The sequence below is a fragment of the Gymnoscopelus braueri genome (genome assembly GCF_963280865.1).
Source record: "Gymnoscopelus braueri genome assembly, chromosome: 3".
Lineage (NCBI taxonomy): Eukaryota > Metazoa > Chordata > Actinopteri > Myctophiformes > Myctophidae > Gymnoscopelus > Gymnoscopelus braueri.
In genome coordinates, this window is record NC_137612.1 from 2,028,741 (window position 1) to 2,050,172 (window position 21,432).

Below are 21,432 nucleotides of genomic sequence, written 5' to 3' on the forward strand. Positions count from 1 at the left end.
ATGTGTAATAACATTAGATTAGTGAAGAGGTCATTTCAGTTCAACAGATTATCCCTTGGCATTATGCAGCAATTAGATTTTTCACACAATTAATTGTATTTGCGCAAACAAACAAACTATATTTTCTAAAACTGTTGTCAATACGGCATACATATTTTAATCTGTTTTGGTATAAATCATACATTTCATCATCAGGAGAAACAAAGGACATCTGGTCCTGTATTTGAACAAGCTGCTGTATTGGTAGAGAGGATCCATGTTCTCTGTTACAGTGAAACTCATTTATTTGATGATTTTTCTCCTCAGCTCTCCAGGTTAAACCAACACACAACTCAACAGGTAAACAAAGATGAAAAGAAGAACAACTGATCATAGATTACAGTGTTGTACAATGATGTAATGTTGTAATGAAAGTAATATGTGTTAATGCTTACTCTGTACATAGTCTGATGATGATGAACCAGTAACTATACTGGTTGTCTAAACAGTGATTAATCATGTGTAAAGAACACCATTAGTTATTTACGGTGTCTTGTGCCAGGTCTTACACTTAGAGTATGGAGCTTAGACGTATATGAGCTCTAGTCAGGTCTTAGACTTAGAGTATGGAGCTTAGACGTATATGAGCTCTAGTCAGGTCTTAGACTTAGAGTATGGAGCTTAGACGTATATGAGCTGTAGAGGAGGACATTGTTTCATGTTAGTTAGACGTATATGAGCTCTAGAGGAGGACATTGTTTTATGTTAGTTAGACGTATATGAGCTCTAGAGGAGGATATTGTTTCATGTTAGTTAGACGTATATGAGCTCTAGAGGAGGACATTGTTTTATGTTAGTTAGACGTATATGAGCTCTAGAGGAGGATATTGTTTCATGTTAGTTAGACGTATATGAGCTCTAGAGGAGGACATTGTTTCATGTTAGTTAGACGTATATGAGCTTTAGAGGAGGACATTGTTTCATGTTAGTTAGACGTATATGAGCTCTAGAGGAGGACATTGTTTCTTGTTAGTTAGACGTATATGAGCTCTAGAGGAGGACATTGTTTCATGTTAGTTAGACGTATATGAGCTCTAGAGGAGGACATTGTTTCTTGTTAGTTAAGGCGGTTACACACCGGCGAATATGCGAATATACGCAAAATTCGGACTCGTTCCGAATAATTAAAAGACGCTTTTTTCGCTCCGCGAAACTGGTGTGGAAGCTTGCATTGACTTTATAAGGTTTTTAAAAAAAACTTATTATTCGCATGAAAAAAATCGCCCCGGTGTGTAAGGACCTTTAGACGTATATGAGCTCTAGAGGAGGACATTGTTTCATGTTAGTTAGACGTATATGAGCTCTAGAGGAGGACATTGTTTCATGTTAGTTAGACGTATATGAGCTCTAGAGGAGGACATTGTTTCATGTTAGTTAGACGTATATGAGCTCTAGAGGAGGACATTGTTTCATGTTAGTTAGACGTATATGAGCTCTAGAGGAAGACTTTGTTTCATGTTAGTTAGACGTATATGAGCTCTAGAGGAGGACATTGTTTCATGTTAGTTAGACGTATATGAGCTCTAGAGGAGGACATTGTTTCATGTTAGTTAGACGTATATGAGCTCTAGAGGAGGACATTGTTTCATGTTAGTTAGTCGTATATTAGCTCTAGAGGAGGACATTGTTGCATGTTAGTTAGACGTATATGAGCTCTAGAGGAGGACATTGTTTCATGTTAGTTAGACGTATATGAGCTCTAGAGGAGGACATTGTTTCATGTTAGTTAGACGTATATGAGCTCTAGAGGAGGACATTGTTTCATGTTAGTTAGTCGTATATGAGCTCTAGAGGAGGACATTGTTGCATGTTAGTTAGACTTATATGAGCTCTAGAGGAGGACAATGTTTCATGTTAGTTAGACGTATATGAGCTCTAGAGGAGGACATTGTTTCCTGTTAGTTAGACGTATATGAGCTCTAGAAGAGGACATTGTTTCATGTTAGTTAGACGTATATGAGCTCTAGAGGAGGACATTGTTTCATGTTAGTTAGACGTATATGAGCTCTAGAGGAGGACATTGTTTTTTGTTAGTTAGACGTATATGAGCTCTAGAGGAGGACAATGTTTCATGTTAGTTAGACGTATATGAGCTCTAGAGGAGGACATTGTTTCATGTTAGTTAGACGTATATGAGCTCTAGAGGAGGACATTGTTTCATGTTAGTTATTTTCTTTCTCTTTGAGTATTGAAATATTAATCCAGTTTGTTTATTGGCTTATGTTAAAAATGTATATTGTTACGTTTCTATACATTTTAGGTATTATTATCATATTAATATATCATTTATATCATCGTATTATATCATGTAATATTTGTCCTCCTCTGTGTGTACAGTTAAACAACTTCCACATGCATTCATATAGGATTCATGTAATTTCTGTTTTGTTTTAATGAATTAATATTTCATTAACACTGCATACGATGGGACCCTTTAGATTTGTATTTCTTCTAAATGATGTATTCATCTCTCTCTCTCTCTCTCTCTCTCTCTCTCTCTCTCTCTCTCTCTCTCTCTCTCTCTCTCTCTCTCTCTCTCTCTCTCTCTCTCTCTCTCTCTCTCTCTCTCCCTCCCTCCCCCCCAGAGTCAGTGAGGTTGGTGAATGGGACTAGTGTGTGTTCAGGCAGAGTGGAGGTGAAGTCTAATCAGTCGTGGGTCTCAGTGTGTGAAGGTGACTTTGACCAGCAGGATGCAGAGGTTGTCTGTAGGGAGCTTGGCTGTGGCACTCCTTCAGTCCTCCAGGGGGCGCTCTATGGAGAAGTGAACGCTTCAATGTGGACCAAAGAGTTCCAGTGTGAAGGCAACGAGTCGGTTCTCCTGGACTGTAGAACCTCAGACTCAACTAGAAATACCAGCTCACCTAACAAGACTGTTGAACTCACCTGCTCAGGTAAAAGATAAATTATACTTTGGTTTGGATTATTACTTACCAACATATGAGCTATTATATGTGATATGAATCTAAAAGTGTAATAAGACTTTGTTTAACTGCATACTCTTTGTACAGTCTGATCATGTCAGGTTGGTGGGCGGAACCACTACCTGAACGGGTTTACTAAATAGTGATTAGTTACATTTAAATAAATCAATGTATTATTTAAGGTGCTTGTGGTGATGTTTAGTAGAAACATACATGTTGAGTCACAAGAGTGGAGAATAGAGCAGAGATGGTCTCTCTGTAGAATTGGTTACAGGACCAGGTCTTACAGTGGAGTATGGAGCTCAGACCTCTATGAGCTCTAGAGGATGACTGATGATGATGATGATGATGATGATGATGATGATTGACATTGTGTTATTTTAGTTATTGTCTTTCTCATTGAGTAATGAAATATGAATTCAGTTTGTTTATGGGTTTACTGTTAGTAATTTATATTGATGTGTAATCTATTCATTTTAGGTATCATTTAATATTTGTCTTTTTATCTTTGTGTACAGTTACAGGTACAGTTAAACAACTTGTATCTGATGTGTTTAGAGTTCCATATGCATTCATACAGTGTACATGCAACTTCTGTTTTGGTTTAATTAATTCTCTCTCTCTCTCTCTCTCTCTCTCTCTCTCTCTCTCTCTCTCTCTCTCTCTCTCTCTCTCTCTCTCTCTCCCCCCCAGAGTCTGTAAGGTTGGTCAATGGGACTAGTGTGTGTTCAGGCAGAGTGGAGGTGAAGTCTAATCAGTCGTGGGTCTCAGTGTGTGAAGGTGACTTTGACCAGCATGATGCAGAGGTGGTCTGTAGGCAGCTCGGCTGTGGGGCTCATTCAGTCCTCCAGGGGGCGCTCTATGGAGAAGTGAATGCATCAATTTGGACCAAAGAGTTCCAGTGTGAAGGCAACGAGTCTGTTCTCCTGGACTGTAGAACCTCAAACTCAACTAGAAACACCAGCTCATCTAACAAGACTGTTGAACTCACCTGCTCAGGTAAAATACACTACATTTTGGTTTGAATAATTACTTTCCAAAATATGAAGTATTAGATGTGATAAGAATCTAAAAATGCTGCATATAGTTAACATTATGACAGTGAAGATATCAATATCACTCAATTCAATTAACGTTATTTGTTATAAACAAACTGTTAATTTTCATTCCTGTATACATTTTATTTTCATCTGTTTTTATATAAGTCATACATTTCATCCTTCACTCATTCCCAGCGTGTGGATATCAAATAAATATCATCAAACAGGAGAATCAAAGGACATCTTGTCCTGTATTCCAACACATCAACAAGCTGCTGTATTGGTAGAGAGGATCCATGTACTCTGTTAAAGTGAAACTCATATATTTGATGATTTTTCTCCTCAGTTCTCCAGGTTAAACCAACACACAACTCAACAGGTAAACAAAGATGAAAGAAGAACAATTGAAAATAGATTACAGTCTTGAAGGTGTTTTAATTAAAGTAATACTTTTTACTGCTTATTCTCTGTACAGGGTCTGATGATGTCAGGTTGGTGGGAGGAACCAGTCACTGTAGTGGCATGCTGGAGATGAAACACCAGGGAGAGTGGAGACCATTGTTGGCTTGGTTTGACTGGAACAGGATGTCATCATCTGTAGTGTGTAGACAGCTGGACTGTGGCGTTGCTGTCTCAACAGAATTTACTTCTCTTTCTACGCGTCAAGCTGGATGGGTGATTCCATCTTCCTGTGTTGGCTCTGAGTCTTCACTGATGGAGTGTGGACCAGTAAAGTCTTATGATTCTACTGTCACACTGAAGGTGAACTGTTCAGGTAAAACAATTACTTCAACAAAGACACTAATCTTTACACTCTCTTATATCATTGCTCTCTCTCTCACACACTCTATAGCTTGTCTCTACTGTGCATATCTGTGTGTGTGTGTCTCTCTCTCTCTCTCTCTCTCTCTCTCTCTCTCTCTCTCTCTCTCTCTCTCTCTCTCTCTCTCTCTCTCTCTCTCTCTATATATATATATATATATATATATATATATATATATATGTTTTAAAAGTTGCGTCAATATCAGAATGCATTTAAAATGTGCCATGTCTGTTCATCTGGAGTTCACAGTTTATTCAGTGCATTTAAAATAATGATTTGACACGTGTACATAACTCCATTTGTTATTTAAGTTGTCTTGTGATGTTATTTTACTATATAAATGCAGATTGAGTCACATGACTTGATAGTAGAGCAGATCTATGTTTAGACTTATAGTATGTAAAGTTCCAGATGCATTCCTTAAAGATGCATGTTTCCATTGTTGTAGTTTAATACATACATATTTTAGATTATAACGCTCACTCTCTCTCCATATTATGCAATAAATCCCCCTCCCCCCCCCGCTCTCCCTCTCTCCCTCCAGAGTCAGTGAGGTTGGTGAATGGGACTAGTGTGTGTTCAGGCAGAGTGGAGGTGAAGTCTAATCAGTCGTGGGTCTCAGTGTGTGAAGGTGACTTTGACCAGCAGGATGCACAGGTGGTCTGTAGGCAGCTTGGCTGTGGGGCTCCTTCAGTCCTCCAGGGGGCGCTCTATGGAGAAGTGGAGGGTCCAATGTGGTCCAAAGAGTTCCAGTGTGAAGGCAGTGAGTCTGTTCTCCTGGACTGTAGAACCTCAGACTCAACTAGAAACACCAGCTCACCTGACAAGACTGTTGGACTCACCTGTTCAGGTAAAAGATAAACTATAACTTTTACTTGGATTATTACTTATTAAAATATGAAGTATTATATGTGATATGAATCTAAAAGTGCTGCATACATTTGTAATAACATTAGGAGAGTGAAGAAATCTTTATATCCAAATTCAATTCAGTCCAATGGATTATCTCTTGGCATAATGCAGTTATTAGAATCACAGTTAACAAAATGAAAGTTATTTGCAATCATCCAAACAAACTGTTAATTTATATTCCTGAATACACCTTATTTTCATCAATAAATATAATCAAATGGGAGAAACAAGGGACATCTTGTCCTGTATTTGAATACATCAACAAGCTGCTGTATTGGTAGAGAGGATCCATGTACTCTGTTACAGTGAAACTCATTTATTTGATGATTGTTCTCCTCAGCTCTCCAAGTTAAACCAACACACAACTCAACAGGTAAACAAAGATGAAAGAAGAAAAACTGATTATAGATTACAGTCTTGAAGGTCTTGTTATATGTTTTACTGCTTACTCTACAAAGTCTGCCTGCCTGCGTGCGTGCGTGCGTGCGTGCGTGCGTGCGTGCGTGCGTGCGTGCGTGCGTGCGTGCGTGTGTGTGTGCGTGAGAGAGAGAGAGAGGGGCATTACTTCCATATATATTAATGCACTTCATCCTTCATTACTCCTATGAAATCCAAGAACAAATGTCCGCTGTCTTGCCTGTTTGATGAGTGGTTGTTAAAACAAACGAGGCTTCTCTTTAACAGTTCTTGTGCACTAGTGCTACTGCTGCTCACATATATCTGATCAGATGTTTTTGTTGCAGCACAGCAGCAATCTGGTAGCCTGGGATCCAGACTGCTTCGCTACGTTCGGCGGATTTTGTTTCTCATTCGCCATACAGTCTGGAAAGTCTTATCTCTGTGCACAGCACGGGTGAAAACAACCCACGGCTTCTGATTGGTCTTTGGCGGGACCAGTGTTGTCCAATGTAAAACTCGTGTCACTTCCTGACTTGCCTACGTCATTAAAATACAACTCAAATGGAGGCTGGCCAGACTGATAAATGAAGTGAGAAAAATAAATCAGCCGAACGTAGTGAATCAGGCTGGATCCCAGGCTAGCAATTGGGGTCTAATCACCCTGCCGGGTTTATTTCTCAATAATGACCTGCTCCCCATTGACTATCCTGCTTATTAAGGCCGCTCAGTGCTTTCACATCAGCACAATCGGAAAGCGTTATGTGCTGTATTGATCTCGCCATTTAAACAACTTGTAGTAATCATGTGTCCTCTGTTGTGGTTAAATATTTAATATTTTAAGTAGTAATTATTTCTCTCTCTCTCTCTCTCTCCCCCCCCCAGAGTCAGTGAGGTTGGTGAATGGGACTAGTTCATGTTCAGGCAGAGTGGAGGTGAAGTCTAATCAGTCGTGGGTCTCAGTGTGTGAAGGTGACTTTGACCAGCAGGATGCAGAGGTGGTCTGTAGGGAGCTTGGCTGTGGGGCTCCTTCAGTCCTACAGGGGGCGCTCTGTGGAGAAGTTGACACTCCTATGTGGACCAAAGAGTTCCAGTGTGAAGGAAACGAGTCTGTTCTCCTGGACTGTAGAACTTCAAACTCAACTAGTAACACCAGCTCACCTAACAAGACTGTTGAACTCACCTGTTCAGGTAAAAGACAAGCTATTTTCTTGCTTTGGTTTAATATTCTATAATACAAGTAATTGTATTGCATTAATGTTTAGGCTATTGCCACTTTACAGTGATAGTGCTAGGTGACACCACAGCGCTAGTTAAGAGATAATGTTAGATGTCAAATAGAAAGAGTATGGAGGTTAGACTTCCATGAGCTCTTGATGATGATGATGATGATGATGATGATGATGATGATGATGATGATGACTAGCATTGTTTTGTTAATGTTGTTTTTCCTCTGTTTGTTTCTTTCTGTTTGTTTATGGTAACTGTTAGTAATTTATGTTTATGTGTATCAATACATTGTAAAGATCATATAACATTTAATATGTGTCTTCATCTCTGTGTGTATAGAGGTACAGTTAAACAACTTGTATCTGTTGCGTTTACAATGCTTTCATGTAGTAATCATGTATCCTCTGTTGTGGTTAAATGATTTAACCTTTTAAGTAATAATTCTCTCTCTCTCTCTCTCTCTCTCTCTCTCTCTCTCTCTCTCTCTCTCTCTCTCTCTCTCTCTCTCTCTCTCTCTCTCTCTCTCTCTCTCTCTCTCTCTCTCTCTCTCTCCAGAGTCAGTGAGGTTGGTGAATGGGACTAGTGTGTGTTCAGGCAGAGTGGAGGTGAAGTCTAATCAGTCGTGGGTCTCAGTGTGTGAAGGTGACTTTGACCAGCAGGATGCAGAGGTGTTCTGCAGGGAGCTTGGCTGTGGGGCTCCTTCAGTCCTCCAGGGGGCGCTCTATGGAGAAGTTGAGACTCCAATGTGGACCAAAGAGTTCCAGTGTGAAGGCAACGAGTCTGTTCTCCTGGACGTAGAACTTCAAACTCAACTAGTAACACCAGCTCACCTAACAAGACTGCTGAACTCACCTGTTCAGGTAAAAGATGAGCTATTTGCTTGCTTTGGTTTAATATTCTATAATAAGTAATTGTATTGCATTAATGTTTACGCTATTGCCACTTTACAGTGATTGATAATGTCAGGTTGGTGGGAGGAATCAGTAACTGTACTGGTAAACTGGAGATGAAACACCAGGGAGAATGGAGGCCAGTGGATGGTGGGTTTCACTGGAACTTGAAGTCATCATCTGTAGTGTGTAGACAGCTGGACTGTGGCTCTGCTGTTTCAACAGAAAGGAGTTCTGGTTTTACACATCAACCTGTATGGAGGATTACACCTTACTGTGCTGGTTCTGAGTCTTCACTGAGCGACTGTGTCATGATGGAGACTTTTGGTATCAAACGGAAAGGTTTGATTACAGGCAGACCCACAGTGATCTGTTCAGGTAATGAAAAACAATGACCTGAACAATGACACCAATCTTTAAAGTCACTTATTTAATCATTCATGGAGGCTTTTAGTCTCCTATGAGCAATTGAGGAGGATCTGATGATGATTAGTTTTTAGTTGTTTTCTTTCCCTCTTTACTTAATTGTGAATGTTTTTATTGATTAATTATGTATTTCCATATGTATGAATTCATTCTAGGCTGAGTATATTGCTATTTGTCATTCTGTGTGTGTGTGTGTGTGTGTGTGTGTGTGTGTGTGTGTGTGTGTGTGTGTGTGTATGTGTATGTGTATGTGTGTGTGTGTGTGTGTGTGTGTGTGTGTGTTTAAGGGTTCATTAAAATACTTGTGCGTGATGTGTTTAGATTTCAAAATGCATCCATAATGGATTCATATATATAGGCAATAGTGGATTTGTGAAATTATCTTTAAAAATCTCTTTCTCTCTCCAGAGTCAGTAAGGTTGGTGAATGGGACTAGTGTGTGTTCAGGCAGAGTGGAGGTGAAGTCCAATCAGTCGTGGGTCTCAGTGTATGAAGGTGACTTTGACCAGCAGGATGCAGAGGTGGTCTGTAGGGAGCTTGGCTGCGGGACTCCTTCAGTCCTCCAGGGGGTGCTCTATGGAGAAGTGAATGCTTCAATGTGGACCAAAGAGTTCCAATGTGAAGGCATCGAGTCTGTTCTCCTGGACTGTAGAACCTCAGATTCAACTAGAAACACCAGCTCACCTGACAAGACTGTTGGACTCACCTGCTTAGGTAAAAAGCAAACTACACTTTAGGTTTGGGTTATCATTGTATAATGAACGTAATAGTTTGGGGTGTTTTTACCTTTACTTTCTTGGCTCTACAGAGTCTGATGATGTAAGGTTGGTTGAAGGAACCAATAACTGTACTGGTCTACTGGAGATGAAACACCAGGGAGAGTGGAGACGAGTGGATGGTTGGTCTGCCTGGAACCTGAAGTCATCATCTGTAGTGTGTAGACAGCTGGACTGTGGCTCTGCTGTTTCAACAGAAAGGAGTTCTGGTTCTACACATAAACCTACGTGGAGGATTACATCTTCCTGTGTTGGGTCTGAGTCTTCACTGAGGGAGTGTGGAACACAGATGTCTGCTACTTCCTTGTACATACTGGAGGTGATCTGTTCAGGTAACAAACTACTACTTCTTTAACAACAGTAATATTTACAGGGTACGGCCACAACCCCAGCCCTGGGTGCTGCACCCTCAGCCCTGGGTGCTGCACCCTCAGCTCTGGGTGCTGCAACCCCACTACTGCAACCCCAGGAGGTTATGAACGAAATATGAATGTGTTCATGTATTTTTATTGTATATATTGTTTTGTAGTGATGCAACAATATTGTCATTATCGTGATATCACAATAACAAATATATCTAAATATTATTATGGGTCTCTGACGGCAACTTCTCTCGGTGTTCATTTTGAATTGTGTTTTTTTTAACAGCAGTAATGAGAGTGATTGTTAATACCGCTGACCATCATGTTTTTTATCATCAGCCTATCAAAGTGTACGACTTGAAATGTACTACTCTCTCTCTCTCCAGAGTCAGTGAGGTTGGTGAATGGGACTAGTTCATGTTCAGGCAGAGTGGAGGTGAAGTCTAATCAGTCGTGGGTCTCAGTGTGTGAAGGTGACTTTGACAAGCAGGATGCAGAGGTGGTCTGTAGGCAGCTTGGCTGTGGGGCTCCTTCAGTCCTCCAGGGGGCGCTCTATGGAGAAGTGAACACTTCAATGTGGACCAAAGAGTTCCATTGTGAAGGCAACGAGTCTGTTCTCCTGGACTGTAGAACCTCAGACTCAACTAGAAGCACCAGCACACCTAACAAGACTGTTGAACTCACCTGCTTAGGTAAAATACAAACTAACTAAAACTAAACTTAATGAAATTGAATTGTTTTCTTGGTAGCACTTGCTATGTATCCTATGTGTATAACGAATCATGAACATACTTATAAGGCATTATAATCTGCTCATAACCCTGTCTAATCAGATTTATAAGAGCTCATAAATACTCATAATGCTTTATAACCATAACCATAACACATTATAAGGCCTTTTATAATGACTTAAAAGTATCAAACTGTTATAATACTTCATAATTGCTGCCAAATTGGTAACAGTTGCTTTGCATCCCAAATTAATTCTTATAGTTATAATTCATTATAATCAATTGATAATGCTTTATTATCATCATAACCATTATAATGCATTATTATAATGCATTATACTACGATTATAAGTTATTATAAGCGGTCATTTGTTACTTTATGATAATTTTCTAAGGCTTTATTATCACATTTATAATGCCTTATTATCACTTATAAGGCATTATACAGTGATTATAAGTTATTATAAAGTGAACATTTGTGACATTATGATCATTTTATAAGTTGTTATTATTACATTTTTATCGCCTTTAAATCACTGTTATACTGCTTTATAATTGCTGTTATAATGCATTACACTATGATCATAAGTTATCATAAGTGGCCATTTGTTACTTTGTGATCATTTAATAATGATGTATTATAACATATAAAATGCCTTATATTCACTGTTATAACGCATTTTAATCACTGTTATAATGCCTTATTATCACTTAGAATGCATTATAACTGTCATTATAATGCGTTATATCAGTGAGTATAAAGGATTGATTATAATGGATTATAACTATGAAAATACATTTTGGGTTGCATAGCAAATGTTACCAAGTCGGTAGCAATTATGAAGAATTATAATACTTGATATTATAAGTCATTATAACATGCTGTATAATGTGTTATGATTGCATTATACGTTGTTATGAATATTTATAACTGTAATTATCACGTGTTATAAGCATAATACAATGCATTTATACTTGAACTTATAAGTCATTATAATAAGCTTTATAATGTGTTATGGTTATGCTTATAAAGCATTATGATTATTTATGAGCTCTTATACATCTGATTATACAGGGTTATTAGCAGATTATAATGCCTTATAAACATGTATATAATGCGTTATACACATGGGATGCATAGCAAGTGCTACCGTTTTCTTTAATGTTTACTTGTTACTCTCTTGACTCTGTACAGAGTCTGCTGATATCAGGTTGGTGGGAGGAGTCAGTAACTGCATTGGTATACTGGAGATGAAACACCAGGGAACATGGAGACCAGTGGATGGTTGGTCTGACTGGAACCTGAAGTCATCAGCTGTAGTGTGTAGACAGCTGGACTGTGGCTCTGCTTTATCAAGAAAGTGTCATTCTGGTGTTACGCGTGAACCTGTTTGGTGGATTTCATCTTCCTGTGTTGGGTCTGAGTCTTCACTGAGAGAATGTGGAACAAAGGTTTCTGGTAATTCCACTGCCAGACTGGAGGTGATCTGTTCAGGTAAAACAGTGACTTCCTCAATGGCATATTTACATTATTCTATCTGTCTGTCTGTCTGTCTGTCTGTCTGTCTGTCTGTCTGTCTGTCTGTCTGAGCTGATTAATGCAGATCTTGACATGAGTCTTTATGTTGTCAAGATTTTCCTCAGTTTAGAATCAGACACAGAGTCATCTCTCTGTTTAGAGACAATGATGTTTACAATTAAATTATTTCCAATATTTTTTCTCTCTCATTTGACCGTATTGTAATTTTTTCTCTCTGTTTGTAAATCTGTTGTTTCAGTCAATCATCTCTGTCTTGTTACAGATCTGCCATTTAATCCAAGCATCACCTTCTACTCTTCCTCCATGAACGGGGTTTCTGAGGGCCAGCATCAGGGGCCACAGGTGATGGAGGGTTCCAGCTTCTCCATCAGCTGCTCCATCCAGCCACAGTACCCAGGAGGCTCCTTCCACCTCACCTTCACTGGATCCAACACATCACACACTTACATCCTGCCAGCTGTCAATCACTCTGACAACTTCCTGTTCCCGGCAGCAAACCACACCCACCAAGGGAACGACAGCAGTTTCAACACAACACACAACCACACCCAGCCACCTGTCAATCACTCCGACAACTTCCTGTTACCGGCAGCAAACCACACCCACCAAGGGAACAACAGCAGTTTCAACACAACACAAAACCAAACCCAGCCAGCTGTCAATCAATCTGACAACTTCCTGTTTACCAACCTCCTGTTTCCTGAAGCAAACCACACCCACGAAGGGAACGACAGCAGTTTCAACACAACACACAACCACACCCAGCCAGCTGTCAATCATTCTGACAACTTCCTGTTACCGGCAGCAGACCACACCCACCAAGGGAACTACAGCAGTTTCAACACAACACACACCTACATCCAGCCACCTGTCAATCATTCTGCCAACTTACTGTTTGCCAACTTCCTGTTTCCTGAAGCAAACCACACCCACCAAGGAAATTACAGCTGTGTGTTTCACATCAATGTTTTTAATCATAACTTCTCCTCTGAGAGCGAGATCCTCTCTCTCACTGTCACAGGTAATATGAATGAAATTAACTTTTCAAATTACAATATGAATCACAATCAAAGAAGCATATATAATTTAACCAATAACATGAATTGTTACCATATTAAGAAATACATTTTTTTTTAATGAGAGTGGTTCCTTAGATGATGTTTGATGACGTTCTAACACATTTCTCTCACAGCTTCTCATCTAACATCTAACATCACCAAAGTTATCATAATGCTGCTGCTGCTGCTGATAATCAGTGTCCTCTATCGCTTCTGGAGGGTAATTACACGTCTTTATTCAACTTTATTTATCCTTATTTTATACAAGATTGTAATGTAAATGAAGAAGTTATGGAATGTTGCACTGTTTTTATTGAAGAGAACCTGATCTGATCCAGTAAATTAAAGTTGTATGCTGCTGTGTTTCTCCAGGCCACCAGAGGGCAGAGAGAAGGAGCGGAGAACGTTGAGTTGGTGTATTATAACGTCAGACGAGAGAACGTTGAGATAGTTTATTATAACGTTGCTGGTTCTGATGCTGAAGCTGCTGGACCCAGTGAAGAAGAAGAAGAATATGACGACATAGATCTACCAGATGGACCCAGAGTAGAGACAGAATACCACCAGTATGAAGACATAGATCTACCAGATGGATCCAGAGTAGAGACAGAATACCACCAGTATGAAGAGGTGGATCTACAAGGAGGTTCTGAAGCTGGACCCAGTGTAGCAGCAGGAGTCCATGTGTATGAGGTGGATCATCCAGTTGTCATCACTCAAGTCTGACTTGATACTGGAGACACATTCATCTATGCTGGTGACAGTGATTAGGACTCAAATTGGTCAAAAATAGGACTGAAACTATTGATTAACTATTGACTTAGAGGTCATGTCCACAGAGAACGTCTTTTCAGTTGGCAGCGCCAGCCTGCCATGTATTTCTATGGTAAAGGCAGTCTGTCATGTATTTCTATGATAAAGACAGTCTTTCATGTATTTCTATGATAAAGACAGTCTTTCATGTATTTCTATGGACAGTCTGTCATGTATTTCTATGGTAAAGACAGTCTGTCATGTATTTCTATGGTAAAGACAGTCTGTCATGTATTTCTATGGTAAAGACAGTCTGTCATGTATTTCTATGATAAAGACAGTCTGTCATGTATTTCTATGATAAAGACAGTCTGTCATGTATTTCTATGGTAAAGGCAGTCTGTCATGTATTTTTATGATAAAGGCGCCCGACCATCGTGCATCAGCGCTCCTGACGCCTGGTGTTTTTTGCCTTTGCACCCTGGTAGCTTCAAGCTGGAATCTTCTGGAGAGGAGCGCTGCTCTTTTGATCCTCCTGGCTGTGTCTGACAACCCGGTCATTTACATCCCGACTTTGAATCGTTACCACAGCCATGAGAAGTCCATTGTTTAGCATTGTTTCAGCTAAGCTAGTTGTGCTAATAACACAGATCAGGACATTCAAGCACAGCAATGGTTGATCAGTTTGTTGAACGTTGTGGGAGCATCAATAAACACTGCATGTGAGTGCTATGGACATGATATACAAAGCTCTTACAACACTTTCAGTGGACACGGCGCCTTAGTGTTTATTGTATCGATTACTTTTTTCAATTATTGGAATAATCAAGAAGAGTGTTTTGTTAAATAAACTAAACAAAAACGTCCTTGCTACCTTGAGGGTACCTTGGATGGGAAGATCCTTTGAGTCTCCTACAGGAGAGACCGCCGGTCATAAAAGTATTGTCTCAGGAATGAGACCAAAACAAAGAAATCTCTATTAATTCAATGCTTCATGTAATTGATAGAAAGTAAGTAATGTTTTAGGTGAACTACTCCTTTAGTAGTATTTAGTTAGCATGATCATTTTAATGTCAGTTTATACTGTAATGTTTTTTTTGCTGTTTGTGGTTTATTGCTCATAACTAATCTTGTTCTTAAAAATACATCAAATAAAGTGTACATAGTATGTTATTGTTGATGGTGATTTATAAGCACTGCTTTTGGGAGTATCTTAATTCTTGTATAAATGTGATAACTTTAGTATAATTAGTATTTATACATTTGTTGCTTTAAGTACGATTTCACCCTAATACATTTTTACTTTTACTTTATTTATGAAAGTTTGAATGCAGGACTTGTACTAGTATAATACATAAGTATGGCCTACTTGGACATGGAGCCTAGGGTGGGTTACCTAAAAAAGGGGTAACCCACCCCTCTCCTCGCTCTCTGTCTTGCGGCCGTGATCATTTCAGGTAGGGTCCGTTCATCTGATGCACGCTTCATGGCTGTTTCAGGTATTGATGACTGGATATCTGTCTCGAGTCCAAGAAAAGTAAACGAGTGGGTGCGTAAGGTCCGGGTCGATTCTTCTAGATCGGAGTGTGTAGGGTTCCCTACTTGGCGCCTAGTCTAGGCTGGATAGTCTTGCCTAATAGGGTTGACAGTGCACTGGACTTGGTCTTTCGTCTATGTCAGGGGTTTTCAAACTGATTTTGACCCAGGGACCACCATCCTGACTAAGAGCAACCTGGGGACCACCACTATTGTGCGTGGTGGGTCCATCATAGACCCACCCCACACAATAGTGGTGGGGGGTTCATGTACCACAGGGAGCTGGAGAAATATAGCTATAATATCAATATAGTATCTAATAAAATACAGTGATTTTGTTTGAATATGATGGAATATGATTAAGGAGTACTGTGATTATGGTAAGCTCACATTTCATACCACACACACACACCATACAGTAAGACCTCCACCGGTTGAAAACCCCTGGTCTATGTCTCTTATGGGGAAGATATGGCTGTATGTATCGATCCCTCTGTAGTTTAGAATATTATATATATTATAGTATTATATATACCTTAGAATATTGTACTATTCGTCTGGCAGCACAAAGAGCTGATGGGTGACGATCACAACTCTGTCAGGAGTAATGTTCTACTTAAGTAAAAGTATAAATACTACAATGTAGAAGTAATCTGTTACAAAGTAAATGTCCGGAATTCAAAATTGACTTGAGAAAAGTATAAAAAGTATTGGTAACACAATTTACTGAAAGTACCAAAAGTAAAAGTAATAACATGTTAAAAGCCTATTTCAAACAGCCTAGGTATAAAAATAGGGCTAAAGTGGTTAATGTATGTTTTATAATATAATGATTTATATCTGCAAAGTAACTAGTAACTAAAGTTTCAAATAATTGTAGTGGAGTAAAAGTACAATATTTGCCTTTGAGATGTAGTGGAGTAGATGTAAAAGTATACATAAAATTGGAAATACTCCAGTAAAGTAAAAGTACCTCAAAATTGTACTTAAGTATAGTACTTGAGTAAATGTAATTAGTTACTTTATACTACTGTTATTACTGTAATGAAACAGACTGATGACCACAACTCTGTCAGGAGTTATTATCATTACATGAGACTTTAGAACAGGGGTGTCAGGCTCATTGTGGGTTGATTGTTCTAAAGTTTAGAACAAAGGAAATGCATTGTTTAAACTATATATATATATATATATATAAGGCATTCATGATGGGCTTATTTTAAGAGGTAAATAAAATAAAACGGTATAGGTGGCACTGACTGTTGTATTTACTGTGTGTGTGTGTGTGTGTGTGTGTGTGTGTGTGTGTGTGTGTGTGTGTGTGTGTGTGTGTGTGTGTGTGTGTGTGTGTGTGTGTGTGTGTGTGTGTGTGTGTGTGTGTGTGTGTGTGTGTGTGTGCGTGCGCCTGCATGCGTGCGTGCGTGCGTGCTCAATGGTGGAAAAAGTATACTATTTTGTTTTACTTAAGTAAAAGTATCAATACTGCAATGTAGAAATACTCTGTTACAAGTGAAAGTCCAGAATTCAAACTTTACTTGAGTAAAAGTACCAAAGTATTGTCATCAAAATGTACTTAAAGTACCAAAAGTAAAAGTACTCTCATTATGCAGAAATCCTCCATTTCATGTGTTCAAAATGTAAGCAAATCATTTGAAAATAGCAGATCTACAAGCTCACAATGTGTCGCATCACAGCTGTGTTGTGAGCTTGTAGATCTGCTATTTTCAAATAGCCGAAGTCTATGTAGGGCTGAAGTGGTTAATGTATGATTTGTAATAATATTTAACATCTACAAAGTAACTAGTAACTAAAGTTTTCAAATTATTGTCGTGGAGTAAAAGCACAATATTTGCCTCTGAGATGCCGTTGAGTAGAAGTAAAAGTATTGAAAATTGGAAATACTCCAGTAAATCCACAAAATTGTACTTAAGTACAGTACTTGAGTAAATGTACTTAGTTACTTTACACCTCTGCTCATTAGGACAGTAATAAACTGAATCATTATAATACGACTGAGTCCTGTGACAAGTGTCTGTGAGCAGCAGAGGGCAGTAGAGAGTCACTGTGATCCATACTGATGAAGAAGAAAAAAAAGGTACTTTGACCTTTAAACCCCAGCTAAACAATAGAGTCTGCTGCCCCCTGTAGTTCAGGAGTGGTCATGTTTGACACTAAAGCAGGGGTCTTCAACGTTTTCAGACCAAGGACCCCCTAGCTGAGAGAGAGATGAAGCAGGGACCCCCTACTCTATATTGTATAAAAATTGTGTTTCAGATTCAACTTTTTTTGTTTACTTGGTCTGCTCTTTTTTCCCTCTACACCTATACCTCTTTGCCAAAAATAGCAGATCTACAAGCTCACAACGCCTCGCGCTGCGAGGCGTTGTGAGCTTGTAGATCTGCTATTTTTGGCTAAAGTTCTCCTCAAAAAAGGGATATTTCAAGTGGATAAGGTAAAAAAAAATCATATCACACAAAGATTTGGCGGACCCCCTGTAGTAACTCTGAAGACCCCCTAGGGGTCCCGGACCCCCTGTGGAAGACCCCTGCACTAAAGGTCATTATTATTATCTTCATTTCTTTCTACTTTTAAGGCTTTCCCTAAAGCCTCATTCCTAGATGTTCATCTGACTATAGTATACAGATCATTAGATTAGTCTTTATCAAGAGACACAGTGCCACAAGCTCACAATGTGTGAGTTTATAGATCTGCTATTTAAGGCGCGCGGCACTGTCGTTCAACGGGATATAAATTCAGCATAACCCCCCCTTTCTCTCTCTCTCTCTCTCTCTCTCTCTCTCCCTCTCTCTCTCTCTCTCTCTCTCTCTCTCTCTCTCTCTCTCTCTCTCTCCCTGCTCTGCCTGTGTGCGTGCGTGTACGCGTGTGTGTGCGTGAGTGTGTGTGTGTGTGTGTGTGTGTGTGTGTGTGTGTGTGTGTGTGTGCATAGACGGATTAAAGTGAAAATGGGCCCTGTGCACAAAATCGCAACGGACCCCCCCCCCCCCCCCCCCCCCCCCCCCGCGCGCGTGCATGAGACCCGGACCCGTGCGCGGGAGCGAGCACGCGCAAAATTTTGCGGTTATATTGGGCGTTTTTGGGCGTTTTTTTGTTACTTTATTTCGGTTTTAGGGTCAGGGTTAGGGTTATGTTATTTAATTCTTATTTTTGCCTGATTTTACCAATTTTTTATCCCAAAAAAAAATAATAATAATAAAAAAAAATACTATATATATTTTTTTAAAAGCCTATTAAATCCAAGGGCCCCCATTGGCTCAGGGCCCTGTGCACGTGCACACTGTGCCCAAGCCATAATCCATCCCTGTGTGTGTGTGCGTGCGTGCGTGCGTGCGTGCGTGCGTGCGTGCGTGCGCGCTCGTGTGTGTCACATCTACAGGTGACTTTAGTAATCACTAAGCCGTCTGGAGTGTGGTTCAGCAGCAGTGTGTCTGTGTTTGTTCTCTCTACTAAACTAAAGGAAGAGCTTGTAATGCCTTCTATCGATGAAGGTACAGTATGTCAACTCAGTACTCAGTATATCTGACACAACATTAGAACATGAATGCTAAAATTAGCATGAATAATAATGATGAAAATAATGCAGTTGTTTTTGTAGCACTTTTCTAAAAGAGTTTACTATGTCTTTACACAGCTCACACACAAAATACCCCACAACAGATTGATATTTTTGTAAAGAGTTGGTCTTTTTAGCACCCAAACCTTTCTGTGTTTCTAAAAGAATATTGTGTTTTATACATATTCCTGTCTGTCCTCAGTCTGTGCTCAAGCATCACAGGAACGCATAGAGGAGTGTGATGGTGAGTGACACATGATCATTTGAATACATTGATTGCTAGTTTCTTTGTGTGGTTTTAATGTAGTTTTATTAGTATAATTTTTTTAAATTGTAATATGCATTAGTCAGCAAGATTCAACAGAAAAAAATGCAAAGATAGCAGATCTACAAACTCTCAACGTGTCAGTTTCTGTTATTTTGTTAGTTTTAGTTAACTATAATAACACTTATTGATAATACTTGTTAACTTGTGGTGATGGAAAACATTGCTGCCCCAAAGTGGCCATGGCTGGTTATTTTTTGTATTTTTCCCCCTCTATGTATCCTAGTTACTATTAGCTGTAAGTAACCACAGTTGTAAAAGTCTGCACCAGGGATCTGTAGTCAGAAACCAGCTTACACAGATTGAACGTAAATCTCATTGAGTCTTATTTTGTCTTGTCTTTCTGTCAGTCCCCAGACTCAACAGTACAATGAATCAGGAGAGGAATCAGGTTGAGCTTCATGTTGATGACAAGAACAAGGGCCTCCCTACTGTTGTCTGCCTCCAGTATGAGAGGAATGGAAAGCATGAATGGAAAAGGCCAAGTAACCTTTCTGTTGGCAATTATCTTTCATCATGTGAAGTTTTTTTTTTTTTCTATCTCACTTCCTGTTTACATAATAACGTTTTGTATTTTATGTCCATGTGTAGTTGTGGAACGTAGGACGAGCATTCCATTATACCTCGTCACATCCTGTGTCTCCAGGTTACTGGGTTAATAGAGGGTTCAAATGTCCCCACAAGTATAGTAGAATATTCACTTTCACTGGTCCTCCTCACAAGACAAATGGTTGCTGGCATAGGATTGTAAAATGCAGAAATTTCCAAAAATGGCATAAATAAAATCACTCATCTAAAATGTTAATGTCCTCACAAGTATAGTAATACTAATACATACGTGCGTGCGTGCGTGCGTGCGTGCGTGCGTGCGTGCGTGCGTGCGTGCGTGCGTGCGTGCGTGCGTGCGTGCGTGTGTGTGTGCGTGTGTGTGTGTGTGTGTGTGTGTGTGCGTGTGTGTGTGTATTCCAGGTATGGTGGGATGAGCGTGACCAGAGGTCACGGCGGTCCGTAAGCTGCCCCTTCACAAAACACGGTGAGAGTCAGTGGTTTGTTTTTGGTCCTGTTTCTATATATAATAATAATGTTTATATTATAGTGGAGTAAAAGTGCAATATTTGCCTCTGAGATGTAGTGGAGTAGAAGTACTGAAGTCTACTAAAGCCTCATTTCTACTCCACCATAATGTGGCTAAATTGGGGTCAAATAGTGGTTCAAACTGATCTTTATATGAACTCATTTGGATGGGGAACACCTGGAGTGCTGTGGATCAATGGTTCCCAAAAGAGACATTTCAAACTAGTAAAAACAATCTACAAGCTCACAACACGTCGCAATGAGACGTGTTGTGAGCTTGTAGATTTGCTATTTTCACTACTCAATAAACTTTTTTTTCCCCCTCTAATTAATGAATGTATTATTATTTCGTTTTCATGGAATTCTTTTGAAAAAAACATTTGAATTTGTTTTTAACTCATAACTCAAAAAATTATAGTTAATAAAATGTAGGAAACAAAAAATAAAGGGGGATTTAGGACTCGCGAGTCAGGACCCATCAAAATTGCTCCGTCACCCCATATGGATCCCGACCCACGGTTTGGGAACCAGTCAGTGCTGTATAGTTGACTCTTATCAGTGAGTATCTGGCATTCATTCATTCCTGCCATCATGCAGACATAGATGAATGTGGTGAGATGGTCCTGGCCTGTCCTCAGTGTCCTGGCCTGTCCTCAGTGTCCTGGCCTGTCCTCAGTGTCCTGGCCTGTCCTCAGTGTCCTGGCCTGTCCTCAGTGTCCTGGCCTGTCCTCAGTGTCCTGGCCTGTCCTCAGTGTCCTGGCCTGTCCTCAGTGTCCTGGCCTGGATGACTTCTGTGTCAACGTGGACGACGGCTCGTTCCGCTGTCGCTGCGCTGAAGGGTTCAAGCGCAGAGACAACGTCTGTCTGAGGAAGAAGCTCCCCAGTGAGCGCTGTTCTCTAGCTCAGCATAAACACGCATGCCGTGGGCGTATGGACACTAAAGTACCTGTACTTTAGTACAGTTACAGTTATTTACTCCCAAGTACTGAGGTACTTTTACTTTACTTGAGTATTTTCCCATTTTTTCGA

General features: G+C 39.7%; 1 protein-coding gene and 1 long non-coding RNA gene across 2 annotated transcripts; both read left to right on the forward strand.

The window, feature by feature from the left end:
* Positions 1-12,828: 12,828 nt before the first annotated feature.
* Positions 12,829-13,870, forward strand: LOC308082956 (uncharacterized protein; the record flags this gene model as incomplete). The annotated part of the gene is made up of 3 exons (XM_080425036.1): positions 12,829-13,107; positions 13,279-13,364; positions 13,517-13,870. The coding sequence occupies exons 2-3, from the start codon at positions 13,317-13,319 to the stop codon at positions 13,868-13,870; spliced, it is 402 nt and encodes a 133-aa protein (XP_080281162.1). The 5' UTR covers positions 12,829-13,107; positions 13,279-13,316.
* Positions 13,871-18,833: 4,963 nt separating this feature from the next.
* On the forward strand, positions 18,834-19,794 carry LOC308082179. Its single transcript, XR_013932902.1, has 3 exons — positions 18,834-18,939; positions 19,207-19,248; positions 19,680-19,794. It is a non-coding gene; the product is annotated as an uncharacterized lncRNA (long non-coding RNA).
* Positions 19,795-21,432: the final 1,638 nt, after the last annotated feature.